Source organism: Hippoglossus stenolepis, chromosome 2 (assembly GCF_022539355.2).
Source record: "Hippoglossus stenolepis isolate QCI-W04-F060 chromosome 2, HSTE1.2, whole genome shotgun sequence".
NCBI lineage: Eukaryota > Metazoa > Chordata > Actinopteri > Pleuronectiformes > Pleuronectidae > Hippoglossus > Hippoglossus stenolepis.
Genome location: NC_061484.1, coordinates 13,963,354 through 13,978,872, shown reverse-complemented (window position 1 = coordinate 13,978,872; position 15,519 = coordinate 13,963,354). Strand labels below are relative to the sequence as shown.

Here is a 15,519-nt window from a genome sequence, read left to right as displayed (position 1 = left end):
AAAAACCACAGTCATCCTCTCTATTCTTAAACCTATTTTCTCAAATAGGTTGTCTCAGCAGTTGTGAACCCGACTCTTATTTTTTATCAATTTAAACTCTGGTTTGTTCAGCAGAATACGAAATTTGGGGAATAAATTTCTGCTGATATGGGAAAAGAACTTAAATGTTTCTTAAAACTTCTATTTTTAACCAATTCTTTTCTATTTCTTAAAATGTCTATTTTAGAATTAGTTTTCAGGTTGTTATTTTTACTTTTGCTATTAGCCTCAATGCAAACACCTACAGCTGTTCTAAACCAATGTCCCTGTCTATCGAGCTAGATGTAAAAGAACATTCAATCCCCTCCTGGTCACTAAAATATGTTGGCGAAACTACAGTTTCTATGTCATAACATGTTATTTTTATATAGATATGGTCAATTAATTCACCATCTTCTCAGTTGTTGCTTGAGTGACATATTGGATATATCCTTTGTCTGCCATAAAGTTAGAAGTATTAGAAGATTTGAAAATATTATCATTGAAATCTCCTATTACAGCAACTGTGGTACTTATCGGATCTAACCAATCAATTAACTTGGTCAGATTGTCTTTGAATTGAGACATAGGATATGATGGCAGCCGATAAATGACTGCTATCAGTATCCTGGATGTTGTGTAGTTGTACACTAAACATTCCAAACTCAAATGTGGTACTTTGATGACCTCATATGGTGAACTATCTAAACTATACATGCCAACTCCACCATGTTGTTGTTCTTGTATGTTTGCCAATGTGTGGTTACTGCTACTATAAGATGAAGTACGTGGCTGGTTTTGAAAGCTGTAACCTTGAATCTTTACAGATTCGCTTGAGAAAGCTTCTGGCAGCCATGTTTCTGTAACAGCAATACAGTTAAACTGCAAATGCTTTGTACATGACACCAAATCTGTAATATGTCGGCTTAAATTTTGTACATTCATCAAAAACAATGTGAAACTATGTGTGTTTGCATTTGTAAAGCTTGGCCTTGAAATACTTTCGACCAAGAAGGGAGGCATATTTATAATTGCATCTTTGATGTCATCCTTGCAATATATGACCCTGTCTTCAAAATCCTGTATAACCAACCCTGACAAACTTGTAACACGGCTTAATGCCACATATGCCTGTCCAGGTGCAAAGATTATTTTGAGACACACTACAGCCTCATCAACAGTTAAACCCTGTACTTTATGTACAGTACAAGCCCAAGCAAGTTTCAGTGGAAATTGCCGGCGCAAACCGCCCTTATTGGTTACTCTTTCCTCCTCTGGTCTAATACCAGTAGAGCCCATCTCAACTGCTACAGAATATGCACAACATTTCCTAATCTCTGCACCGACTTCATTGTCATCAAACTTGACATACACTGTGTCAGGAAACCTTTTATTATTACTCGGGTAAACAATATGTGTTACAATGCCACATACTCCATTTACCAGACCGTCTGCTACATCTACATTCTTAATAAGCATAACACGAGCATCAATACCCAAAGCCAGTGATTCATCCAAACACGTATTCTGTACTCGTGAATGATGACCACTCATCAACTTCAACTTGCCTGTTCTCTTACAATTTACAAAATCTTGAGCCTTTATCTCAACAAAATCAGGACCAGTCTTTGCAAGTTGGACAACATTATGCTCATTTACCTGTTTGTTAGTAGAAAATATGTGTAAAGCTGAGCTGACTTCACCAGTTTCACACCATTTCAAAATCTCAATGTCACCAGCTAACATTGGGGTCCCTTTTGAACGAGTTCTAACTCTGTTCAACAACTGGGCAAACGCGTCATCTTTTTGCCTTATAACTGTTTTTAACTCTACAACCTTAAATATAGTAGACCACAAATCAATACCTACATTATCTATATACAGCGGTTTCCCTCTAACAGGAGGCAACTGAAAAAAATCTCCAACCACAACAACACTCACATTACCAAATGGAGCAAAATCACGACTTTGTTTTATCTGACGTAATCTTCCATGGATATAAGCCAACAGGTTATGACTCACCATGGAAATGTCATCAATGATCAAAATCTTCAAACTACTATATTTAGTTTGTTGTTGAATCCTTTGATGCTGATAATGCAGGAGTGGAGTTGTTTGTTGACGGCTCAGCATCAAAGGATTCATGGTCCATGTATGTCCGAGATACAGAACCTCGTGTTTTGATGGCGTGTAATCAAACCTTGACGCCACGCCACGCACCGCGGTCACACCGTGTGACGAAAAATCGATCTTTGAGGTAGTTTTTATCTCTATCTTGTTTAGATGACATCTCAATTTGAAGTTGATCTGATGAAAGCCCTGGGACAAGTTCGCCAAAGTAAAAATGTGAAAAATGCAAAATGGCGGGCTTCCTGTTGCTTTTTTCAAAGTGCACCTCTAGAGTTTTTTGTTTGTCTGGTCATGATACACCTGTGTATCGATTTTTGTCAAGATCGGTCAATGTGAACGCGTTCCAGGGGGCGCGGGGGGCGCTGTTGAGCCATTTTGCCACGCCCATTTAAAATTACTCCAGAATATGTACATTTTCACCACTTTCAAATTTTCTGCAAACTTTGGTAATTATTTGAGCATGTTAAAGCCCTCAAAAAGCCAATTCATTTGCCTGAAAAAAAAAAAATAATCCTTACAATTTCAATAGGGCCTCCCACTCTGTTCGGTGCTCGGGCCCTAATAATAAAACACAGAGTCCTTTGTTGTTGAATAGTGAGATCAAAGACATTAAAGCCAACTTTTATCAGCAGGCTACTTAACTGACAACTGAAAAGACACTTATCAGTTGGATCAAAGAGTGCAACAGAACAAAAGATCAAGACTGCTCTACAAGTCCGACACAGAGACCACAACGAAAACTTGATCAGTCAACAGCTGAGAGAATCATAAGTCTACAAGACAAGTCTCCTACAAGTCTCCTACTGTTCGGTGCTCGGGCCCTAATTAACAAATTGCATTGTATTTCCTCAGCATACTGGCTTTAATTGTTTTTTTAAAATATAATTTTTTCTGTTTTAGATTCTTTGGTTTCTTTGTTGAGATTGTTCCATAAACTGTATATCTGTATGAATATCATGTTCAATTTAAGAAATTGAATCGAGTAAACAACATTTCTTCTTTAATGCTCTATTTTTAATTTTCTGGCAAAAACGCAACCCTGGAGTCAAACGACCCTCTCCTCTTGCCGTAGTGACGTCGCACCCAAACAAGCCCCAGTCAGCTGGTGGTTTCTGTCGGATGGTGCGAACCAGCTGGATTCTCTCATCCTAAACCACCTTTATCACAATGTCTCAGGATCTGTGGTACGTGCTGAGTTAAACGGCTGTGATACAGAAACTCGACTGTCATATGTGCGACTTAAAAAGACGTTCACAGCCCTGGTAGCTACTCTTTCTGTCGCCTGTTAGCAAGCAGGAGCTAGCTCTTCCCCATAGACATTAACGCTAACGTTAGCCTAATACAACGACTTCCAGCTTCAACAAGACATGACACACTCATCTTTGTATGTGTTGTAATGGACCGGGGCAAAGGGAAGCTTTTATTTCTTCTCTTCGTGTTCAAACTTAGTAACGTTACTAGAGTCGAAGGAGAATAATGGAGCAATGCTACAACTGTCACATGATGAATGGGACGCAACATTATCTCTCCGGTGCTTAAGGAAGTGTTGCTTAACAAAATGGAGCTAGAGGGGATTTACAGCATTAGGTTCAAGATGAAATACATTTCTGGTATTTATAGGTTGCACAGTATTAGGCAACACACACGTCTTCCCCTTATACAAATCCATTGGCCAGAGATTCACTCCTTTGTTTTCTTCATCGCCACATGAATCACCTTCTTGCCTCCTGAGTTATTATTGTGTTTGCTTGTCAGACAGCGATGGCTCTGTTTTCACGACCCCTCTGGCCCTTTCATTCACTTGTAGGTTACAGAACTACGATGCCACTTGTCGCCTGGCGCAGGAAATCGCAGAAAACATCCATGAGCGGAACAGGCAACAGAGAACAGGGGGAAACCCCGCAAAGGTGAGGTGTTTCGTTCACAGACAAAGTTCAACTGAAAATACCATTGTCTTCAAATTTCTCCTGAAATAGTCAGGTTTGTCATTAAGCCAGTCAGTGTCAATGTCTTGTCTTTGCAGATCAACATGACGCTACGGGCGTCACTGCAGAAGCTGAAACAGAATATTGCCCAGCTCAAAGAGGGCTTGTTGCGAGCTTCCTCATCTCGACGCATGTATCCTTTTTTCTAAAAAAGTGGTGGAGGTCATGAGACCATGGCTGCAGAATGGCTTATTTTGCTGAGGAAGTTTTCTGACCCAGTGAAATGACCCCAGAGTTATTTAAGTCACAGCCATGATTAAAGCTGGTTGAAATCTTTAAATGATAAGGAAAGAAGCTTCAATGCTTCATATCTTATAACTATTAGCATAGGATACACTGGATCATCCTTAATAAAAGCAAAGGAGAACATTCCTTTAAAATTTAAGGGAATGCACTATTTTACTTTCAGCAGGGAAGATGCAGTCCAACTATACTTGTGACATGACTCCAAAACTGATGAAATTGGCTGAGCTTTCCACAATTATCTACAAATATAGATTTATTCTCATGTAATCAGTTGAAAACAAGCATATTTAATTTCTTGTTCATCATTACCATAACAACAATATAGAGGCTACATATATATTGTGTCACTCTCACAATCTCCATATTGTGGAATGGAAAAAAAAATTCAGTACCTAACAAATGTCTTAGAAAGGTAAAAAACACCCATGCCAGGAGACTCAGTATACTTATGTTTGAATATAGTTTCATACAGTATTCGAATTAGTCTTTTTTATTTCATTCTTATTTTAATGGCTTGACTTGATCTACTTGTTTATTTCTTTAATGTTATTATATTATTTCAACATCTTAATCCTGTTTGGTTGTTTTGTTCTATTTTATTGTCAACAATCTTTCTTTCCCGGTATGTAATTAATGGTAAAGGCTTCCTTTTGACTTGGGAGGTGTGATTCTGTTTTGGCCAGTCAACCTTGACATTGAATTTAGGCCTTCAGCATTAAGTGTTATAGATAAACTGATTTTAAAGCAAAGAGATTTTATTAGCGCTGCAGTTGTCATCTCCTAGATTCTTTAAAATTCTCCTTTATATGTTTCTTTGACCTCTTGACTTTTTCTTTCGAGGTCAATTTGGTAAGGAAGAAAGATTCTCTGACTTTTCAACTGCAGACCATAATTACATGTTGGGATGGAGGTTTCTCTCACTTGCAGTAGCAGTTGTATTCCTATAGAGTGCATCAGAGTGTTTTAGAACATGTCTACACCCCAACACCTGAACAGTTTCCTCTTAGGAAGGTTTTGTAAGTGATGTTGACCCTTTGCATGACCTTAACACGACCTCTTCAGAATGCAGTCAGAAGCTGACAGGAGGCAGAACCTCGTCGATGACCTGCTAACCAGAGAGAAGCAGGTCAATGCCACCTTCAAGGGAGACATCGCAGAGCCAGAACCTTCCAGGTATTTAAATATAGGCAGAACATTTTATCTTAAATAAGAGGAACAACCAGTATGTACAGATCTCACAAAGCATTATCTGCTGTTATGATTCAGATTGCACCAAGGACTATATTTTTTCATTTAAACAGTTTGAAAAGTTTAAATCTCAACATAATTATCAATGTAGCACTTGACTTTCAATTCATACTCATAGTTCGCTTTTCCATCTCCTTGTAGAAGGTAGGAACTTGGTGAGTTATGCACAGAAACCAAGCCAAGCCAAGTTGCAGTCTGAAATTGTGCACATAGACAGAAGTTTGTCAAAAAAAGCAATGGGCTTTAATGACAAGCTTTTTGTTTAATTGGCCCATATATGTCACTGTTGAACAGTATTTCCTGTCTGAGATCTTCTTTTAAAATTTTTAAATCTAGCACTGATTGCCCAATTAAAAATAATGAATCCTCATTCTCTTGTCTATCTCCTTGACCAGAAAGGTCATAGGCTTTGTTTTCTGCCAGTGTTCACCAACTTCGTGTGAAAGTCTTTGCACATCCGGTCTGACCCATGTGCCATGACCTCTCCCTGTGCTATCACTTGGAAGGAAGTCTGTCTGTCTGCCATTTTGACAAGGCGCTTAACTTCATAGCTAATTCTTCATGAAGAGATTTGTTCGCTTTGCACTGTTGATCACACATTTGGCCCCTACACACCAACACACACACACACACACACAGACACACCACATGCACGTGCGCATATTTATGTCAATGTAAATTACTCATGTTGTGGGGAGTCTGTAGTCAAATTTTCCACCCTAAGCAAGTCTCCATAACTTAAACTGTTAAGTTTCAAATGGAGACATATAGTTTGACACAAGTTTGGACTTAGGTTAACTTGAGTTATAGTTTGGTTTAGGCAAGTTGTAGTCATAGTTAAGGCCAGAGTTAGTCTCCTGGAAATAAATATAACTCAACGTAATGCTTTCTGAAGTCATGGAGCCATGACTCTTTGTATGTGTGCTAATGAACAGGGATGGAAGGAGTGATTTTACAGTTTGTATCTCTCCCCTGAGCATTTGTTCTATAGAACCTGTTGACCAATGACTGTATATAAAGAAGGACGACGCGTCTCCACTTCCTTCCACTGTATAAAAACGAAGCCAAAATGTCTTGAATACGGGTGCTGCCACCTTGCACTGGTGATGTCATTTTTACTCCGTGCAGTAATGGTCATGAAGTGGAGCCACATTATTAAGGTGACACGGATGCACATGTTCAAATCAAACTCTGCTGTTAATCATGAATTCTCAGCCCCTTTTTATTGCATCAAATAACAAATTAGAAATCAAACATAAAGAATAAACACTTGTCTGTACATCAGTGTGATAAGAATGACCTACAATGACAGAAACCTTTTTTAAAAAAAATTGTATTACACGTGCAATAATGGCCCTTGTCCAAACTGATAACTTGGAGGAGGCAGGGTTTATGACATTAACCGCAGCCAGCCGCCTAAGGGTGATTGAGATGTTTGGCTTCAATTTTGGGATCTGTCATGTCATCCATCTTTATATACAGTCATTGTTATAGATGTGACCAAGGAGCTGGATGCCACAACTGTAACCCTCCTCATCATGTTATGATTGTTATGATTGGGTACCAGCTTTAAAGAACCTCTGGCAGCAGACAATCATTACTTTGTGTGTGGTTTGACCGTGAGCTGGCTAGGTGATATTTGTTTAGACAGGAAGAGGAAATGATGTCATGTTTTTTACTTTAAATCTTACTCTGGGTTACTATGCCTGTTTCCTGCTATAAATGAGTGTAAAGTTTTTTCAATGCAGAGACAGAAAAACCTGCTTCATGGCCATAGATTATTTTAAAGCAGTAACTGAAATGACAGTAGAACTACACCAAGCGGTTTGATCCGATCAGCCGAGTGTAGTGCACCACTTTCATTGAGGCCTTGAAACGAGACTGCCTTCCTGATATCTTTCACGAGCTTTGGTTTTGGGATTGATCTGCTTAGCTGTGTTTTGCACAGACTTTCATCTTTTTACAGACCACACACCCGATTACATAAAAGGCTCTTTAGAAAGAAAAAAAAAATCTCAGATGATATCTGCTAATAAATTAGCTTGGCACACTGTAATTATGTGGTCGTATGGTTTTTAGTTTGCTCATTGTGACCTAAATTTAATATTGATATGTGGTGGGTAATTTAGATTTGTGGGTAGGACCCATTCCCACTGTGTGGTCTTTGTGTGCTCTGTTTTTGACAGAATGCTTGATGGGGGTGGATTGGCCATGCTTGGATAATCTAAGCTGCTCTCTTATTTTGTGAGGAAAAGAGATGGAGGTAGCAGAGGGGACTTTAATCTAACCTGAAAACAATGTGTTTTAAGCATCTCCATTTCAGATTAAGTAAAATGAACATGGCGCCGAGATTTGAAGGCTCCGTTCACCCTGTCGCTCCTCTGACCAACCTTTCCTCAGTTATTCACTAACCTATCCTTTGTATTTGATTGCAGTGAAAATAGTTGTAATTAGTTAAATCTCGCCTGTCCAAGTCACTCAGTCAGGACCCGGCTGCTCAGGCTCCGGTGGCGGCAGTCTAGTGCTTTGTGGCTGCCAAGAGATGTGCCTGACTGGTTTTGGCACTCCCCACTCACTGGTTAATTGGATCTTCACACACTGGGAACTTGCATAGAGGAAGTGGAGGCCTGGCACACAGCGTCATAGTAATCAAACATGTCAGAGAGATTACACCGAACGCCTTGTACACCTACTCCTCTGATGGTATCAGGCTCAGCCAGCTTTGTGCATGGTTTCACAATGCTTTACTGACCACTTCAAAAGCAGCGTGAAGTAGTATTCACACTGTGAGATGCAGGAGTTGGGCTGAGCTAAAAGTTGTATCATGCAAAAAAAGACAGGAGCTAAGCAAAAGAACAACATTCAAAAGCTTTTAGGTTTTCAATTTGAAGTAGTGTGTTTTATATCACTGATCTATGCAAGCTGGATATTGTAACTCAAGCAACCTACTTAAAGTAGTGTTATTTAATGTTATTTCTAGGGTAGCAGGTTTGCATGTTCTCCTGTGTTATCTATATACTGCTGCTTCCTTCCACAGTCCAAGGACAGGCAGGTTAGATTAACTGGTGACTTCAAATTGCCTGTAGGCAGTAGGCGATTAGTTCATTCCTACCGGGGGGGGGTGGGGAGTGGTTCCCGAAGATACAGATTGGAGCTGATGGGTTGGGGGTGTGGGGGTGCTGAATCCTGACTGCCTGCTGAATAGTAAAATCTTTATGGATGGCCACCAACCACCGGCCACTGCTGCGGGTAGGATTTCTCTTGGTGCTGCCGCTGTTCAGTCTGACTGTGACAGACACAGATTTCCTCCCCTCAACCCTCTATAAAGGTTTAAGTGGTAAAGTTAATGGATGAATAAATTGATAATTACTTCGATAGTCACTGATAAGACTTCTGCGGCTCTGGTCACTCTTCCTCCCCTTCCCTCTCAGCCGACATGGTTAAATCCAGCCCTACAGAGAAACCCTGAACTCATCACCGCCAGACAGCCGCAGGAGGGGGTCAGAAGCACAGCTTTAAGCTATTAGGAGAAGAATAGTTTTAAAACCACACAGCAGTGATTAGCACTTCACAGCGCAGTGCAGAGAGTTCTCTGGTCTGTCACTTCGTCAGAGCGAAACCTCCGCAGCAGCCCACGTTCCTGTGACAGATTTACATCCACTGTTTACACTCTGCGCCAGCTAACCTGGTAACTTTCAATCATTCACAAACTTAAAAGACAAAATGAGCAAATAAATAGTTTGTCTGTGATCTGAAGGCATTTGTTGATATAAAAGAGTACAATATTGAAAAAGGGAACATGCTCCATACAGATGTGTTTGCTGTATGAGTTACACAGATGTGTATTTTACCCCAATCGCAGCCAGACATATTGACTGTGTTTACTTCTACAGCCAAATCTAACTGATGCATGATGAGTGTTTTAGACTTGTGCATTGGAATGGTGATTGACAGACAAAGAGAGCACTTTTAAAATCTACTTTCAGCTGCGGTGCACTGTTGGGTGATTTGTCTTTGAAACTTTAACAGCATTTGCTCTGCATTTTAAGTAGGAATAATAATTTCATGCTCTCCAATATAAAGTTAAATTTTAGTCTGTACTTTAGAAAAAATACTTAATGAGCTGTGGGAAACATTTGTGAAACAAAGTCTTGATATGATGATGTTTCAAAGGTCAACGTTGATGGCTGGAGGGGCAGGAGCCAGTGGGGGTGTTACAGCCAACCCCTGGCTGGTCAACGAATCAGAAGAGACCAGAGGGCTGTCGTTTGGGGAAATCAAACATCATCAACAACGAATCATTGAAGGTAATGACAAATTGTTTCATACCAGCCAAAATTTATATTATTTTCTGGCATCTTCCTTAATCAACATTAAACAGCAAATATTTATATGGCAACCATCTATAGCTCTAACATTATCCTGCATCAGTGGGGTAATATTTGTATCCCATATTTGCCCTTAAACAGCATGTATGTCATCAATATATACAGCATAAAAGCCCTATCATAAATGAATGTAACAGATAGAGTATACCACCTTTAAGGGCACATATTCAAGGGGAATTCCAGTATTTTTGTTTCTCAGTAAATTCCCAGAATAACAATGAAAGCCTTTTATTGGACGTACCATGGACTGTCACAGTTGCCCCATAAGATTACATCATAGCCAATGCCGCTGTGTCGCGGCAGCAGCCAGAAGCGTTTTAGTTTTATCACTACCACTCATTTACACACCCACATTTATAAACATAGGGCCCAGGTTGAAAAATACTGGACCTTAAAGACAGATGATGTAAAATAAACCTCACAGGAGGAGTTGATAAGCTACAACAGATATAAATAGTGTCTTGTACACCAGACATGAACTCAGCTGTATTGGCTTTGCAGATCTATGCTAACATATAAAAGGTGATCATCTAGAAGACATACTGTAAGCCCTTGTCTACTTTTTCCTTTTCTCATACTCTGACATGAGTTGAACATCCAGACGTTAGTTCACCTGTCTCCATGTGACACTTCATTGCTATGTCTCCGCTATGACTCTGGTTACTGTCGGTTTGGGATCAGAGATTCCTGTCAAGACAGTGAAACTGAACCACACTGATTTTGAGTCCCCTGTGGGACTTCTGGGGGAGTTGGGTAATGGTGAGTGCCCGGACCTGTGGTCGTAAAAAGATCCTGTGGTAGAGAGTGTGTCAAACTTGGAAACCTACAGACAGAGGCCGCAGCTTTTCTTTTCTCTCCTCTCCTGTTTTTCCTCTCCACCTTGGTCTACCACAGTTATAATAACAGGAGTAAGTCTGAGTGGGGTAAAGTACTGAATGACTCACATGTGGCACTGAGCTGGACCCCAACAGCCTGTCATCCCTATTTCCTAAGTAGTTGCTTCATTATATCACCAGCAGAGTATGCTGTAATTGCTCCCTTCTTGCAGTTGAATAAAAAAAAAAGAGGGTTGCAGCATTACTTACTACTAAATCTTTAACTGATTCTTGTGCAAATAAGTCTTTTGGTCGTCACGTTGACTATTTTCTTTGAATATTTTTCTCTGTGTTGTTTTCTGGCATTACATAATTTCTGTCACTGTGTCCAAGTCAAACGTGTGATTTAAAAAAAAAAAATTTTCCCTCTCTTCTCAGCCCAGGATGCAGGCCTGGATGCACTAGCAGCTGTCATCAGTCGACAGAAGATAATGGGCCAGGAGATTGGCAATGAGCTGGAGGAACAGAATGGTAAAGTTTTAATGTGCATGTGTGTCTGAACACATTGGTCAAAAACATTCCAGACCCATTACATACGGTAGTGTGAAAGCAATCAGACGTTTTTGTCCTGCAATGGAACGTCTTGCCTCATGTAACTTTGCTGAACAGTGATACACCCTCAAACCCTGACAAAATTGGTACCACACACACACACACACACACACACACACACACACACACACACACACACACACACACACACACACACACACACACACACACACACACACACACACACACATTACCATAAGTAGAGCAAGTGACCTCACATTTCTGTCACGACCATGTCCAGTACCAGTTATCCTTTGTCATACTTCCCGCAAAACAAAGTGATACTTCATGCCTCTAAAATTCATGGAATTTTGCAGAGTTAGAGTTTTGTGTTCTGGAAACTGAATCTACTCCGGGCTAATGGCGTTGTGACTTATTTCTGGCTAAATGCCTCTCACTAGTCCATTAATAGCCTCCATCACAGATACAAAGTGCTACATAGAACGCCGTGCATCATTCCAGACGGTTTTCCTGCTCAAAAGGCTGCTACTTGAGACGTTACACTTGTGTACGATCATTTGTCAACCGGTGAACAATTAGATCCTTTAATGCATCGCTCTCAGAAGAGAAGTGAGAGAAAGTGACACATTCACTAAGGTCGGAGGTGTCACTCATTGTCCGCAATGTTAGAGAAAGTCATAGGAAATTCATGGATCTGCCCCTTTGTCAGGATTAGTACCAGAATGTAATTTCCTGTCCCATGTTCCATCCTTCCACCAAGTTTCGTAGAAATCTGTTTTGTAGTTTGAACGTAATTCTGCTGAAAAACAAACAAGCCAACCGACAAATAAATAGATAGGGGTATAAACATGACTTCCTTGCTAGAGGGCAAAGAAGTGGTGAGGCTGACATTAGAGGACTTGTGATGGTTTCACACACGCACTTCAGAATGAGGGGCTAGACGCTACACTTGATATTTCTCCCTCCATGGTCAGTCAACTTCAACCCAGAATACACAGCTCAGAGCTTCAGTCATGAGTGGGCCAATTAAATCTGCTATTCTGAGCGAAAGAGCAACAAAGTTATACATTTCAACAGAGGGATTATTAAAGTGAAAATGGTTTTATTGGCATCGAAACCTCATCTGGATTTTCTCATATACCAGTTATTGTCTGTTTCTATCCTGGCGACCAGCTTCCAGTCGGGAGAAGAAGGTGTTGCACTCTCTTGTAATATCCTGTCTGAGCAGTTGTACCCAACCAAGTCCAGAGGTTGTATAACGGAGCGATCTCGCCGTGGAAACAGACAACCTTCCCTTCTGCTGGGAAAGGACGGCAGATGTTTGATTTTGGTCGACGCCAAGTGGAGAAAGGAGGAGAAAGTGAAGAAAGCTGATTGTTTTAGCCCGCTCTCCTGTTACTGTATTGAACTGGAGACGGATCATTGCTCTAATGCTCCGACCGGCGTGTTTTTCTTCTTGTTTTTTCAGCTTGATGTCAGTGTTTCCAATAATAAGAACCTGAGTGGGTGATGGGAGAACTGTAACTGAGAGTTAGACCAGCCTCACTGCAAGTAAGCAAGAAGGGAAATGATTTTGGCCCTGTCTGTCACTACTCCTCAACTCTTTAGGATAAATCTGATGAGCACACAACACTTTATCTCTATAGTGGCCTTAAACTAAATCTATGCCACCTGTTGTTATTGTAATCGGCTCTATAATTCATAATCTGCAATTTGTGGGTAAGCTTCAGCTTCAATAGACCGACTGACACCAGGTCATGAATCACAGGGCGTACAGGGCTCTTCCACAGCTTGTCTTTACCTCCCTGTCTTATCTCATGCCGTTTTTTCTTCTGTGCCTTTCTTCATCAGTCCTTATTTTTAGAATATCTTTCCTATTTATTTCGTATTCTGTCCCTCTCTATACCCTGTACTGTTGAGTAGTGTCAGAGATATTGGATCCCTAGTGTTTAAAAAGGCAGAAAATAAGGAAATAAAACATGTGCCGGTATAGATTCTTAAACTGCAGATATACCTTTGGCTTAAATGTAGCTGGAAAGCAGAGGCCCTAAACTGAACTATGCAAGCTTTTAATCAACTCTCAAATATTTCTTGTTACTCTTTATAGGGGCCAATCAGGAAATTTATTGAATAACAATTACAAAATAGTAGTAATATTCTTTTTTATATTTCTGTATCAGACTATATTTTTTTAGAGTCTGTTTGTCAGGCGAATGTTATCCTGCCTTGTTTGTTTTTTTCTTTCCAATCCTAAATATAGTCTATTGCTTCAGCTCTGCACTTTCACTGTTGTTTTTCCTACTTTGAAAAATCATATGCCTCAAACACGCTGATAGAACATATTGATTCTTAATATATACTACAGTGAATTACAAATACTTCAAAAATACCAATTAGAAACTGATTTGATTTGACATTTCAGTAAAGAATACTCGTACTATGCCAGTTGTTTTTACTACAAAATGAGACTTTGTGTGATGGATCTGTTTAGGGTCTGCTGCTCTATACACCCAGAAGGTCACCTATGTTCTCTTTTTATTAGTTAATCCAGTTTTTGTGTTTTAAGTTATTGGAGGATATAGTTCTATGAATTGATGTCCTCTGATGATTATTGATTCATACAGCTTTGTATGTGCTTTGTTTCTTACTTGTATTAAATGTCCAAATCTACAAAGTAAAAAGAGGACATTCTAATGTGTGAGTCAGAGAAAAGTTATTAGTTATAAAGCAGGAAAAAATGTTCCTTGCTGACCTTGACAGTTGAAGCGTAACCTTGGCGTCCATCCGCTTTCCGTCTTGCGGGGTTCCTTTTTCCCCCCCGATCACTGTTCTGTAGCGGTGTTTTCCTATAAATAGTTTAAGCTCTTTGTAGTTTGGCTGCTCAAGTGGAGCTCATGACCCAAGTGCAGTGGAGGTTGCAGTCATTTCCTTTTTCGGGAGACAATTCCGGCTGAGGTCAGCAAGGAAGATGACCCTTTTCAGAGGTTTAGAGACGAACCCAAAGCCCCCAGTCACTCCCCTCTCAATCTTAACTGCATCACAATGGACTGAAATGTAGAAATAAGTAAGCAGACCTGGGTTTGCAGTATCTTCCAATCCTACTTGCCAGCGAAAACAAATTCCGCCATTATGGATAAAATTAGCTCGACAATGTTCTGTCATCAGGTTTTTTATAATTCTTACATTATGTTCCCAGAGATTAGTATATTTTCATTTCCACGTTAAATGTTGCAGAAAATACTCCAGCACATACCGACTGAAATGACTTGTATCTGGAGTTTTCTTCCTCCCCACCATGAAAAGTCAACATTATTTCACTTTATTGCTGTTGATATTTCTCAGATTAGAACATGACATCAGTCCATGTCTTGTACTTGTGGGTGACAGACAGCGTCTAGCTTGTTAAAACTGCTTTTGAAAGAGGCGTCAAGAGTTTGAGGCAGATTTTTAAGGGCTTCATCTGAATTGTTGTTGACTTGTTGAATTCTTGGCCGATGTCCTTCCTCCAAGTTTGGTGGAAATCTTTCGAGCAGATTTAGCATAATCCTGCTGATAAACAAACAGACAATGGTGAAAACACAACAGCCTTTGTAGAGGCAAATATGGAATAAATCAGTTTTGTATATCGATGTTCTCACAGCCTCATCAGGTGTGATGTGCTTTGGCGGGATCAATAGAATAAACAAAGTTCAGCAGGAGTTTCTGGATGAACTAAATTAGCTCCTCAGAGTTCATTAACAATTCAAATGACTTAAGACCATTCATTCCATGTCCACATCCAGACCTCTGACAGCTCTAGCAGATGTGTTCTCAGGTGCACTAACACAACTGCGGCCTTTTCCATGTCCTGACCTCTTTTTTCCTATACTTGATAAAAAATACTTCTGGCCGCTTGGTATTTCTCCAATCTTCACGGAGAACACAGTCACAGCCACATAATTTGTATATCCGCGACTGGAGAGAAACAGACCTTCATTGGGATTTGAAACGAGGGTCTGGAACAAATTGTAGATGGATCCAAGAGATGTTTTCATTTAGGGACTGCAACAGGTCTGACCACATGTGCACTCTGGTTTTGTCTGAGACTTGGAGCTCAGAAGAGTGGATCTCTGTTTT

At 40.1% G+C, this 15,519-nt stretch overlaps 1 protein-coding gene across 1 annotated transcript in view; it reads left to right on the top strand.

Annotated features, from left to right (window-relative positions):
- Positions 1-3,202: 3,202 nt before the first annotated feature.
- stx8 (syntaxin 8) overlaps positions 3,203-15,519 on the top strand; it is a 40,180-nt gene continuing 27,863 nt past the window's right edge. The window contains exons 1-6 of the mRNA XM_035173882.2: positions 3,203-3,332; positions 3,956-4,055; positions 4,172-4,266; positions 5,442-5,552; positions 9,801-9,934; positions 11,269-11,361. Coding sequence (XP_035029773.1) covers positions 3,316-3,332; positions 3,956-4,055; positions 4,172-4,266; positions 5,442-5,552; positions 9,801-9,934; positions 11,269-11,361 — 550 coding nt within the window. The 5' untranslated portion in view covers positions 3,203-3,315. The remainder of the gene's footprint in view (positions 3,333-3,955; positions 4,056-4,171; positions 4,267-5,441; positions 5,553-9,800; positions 9,935-11,268; positions 11,362-15,519) is intronic.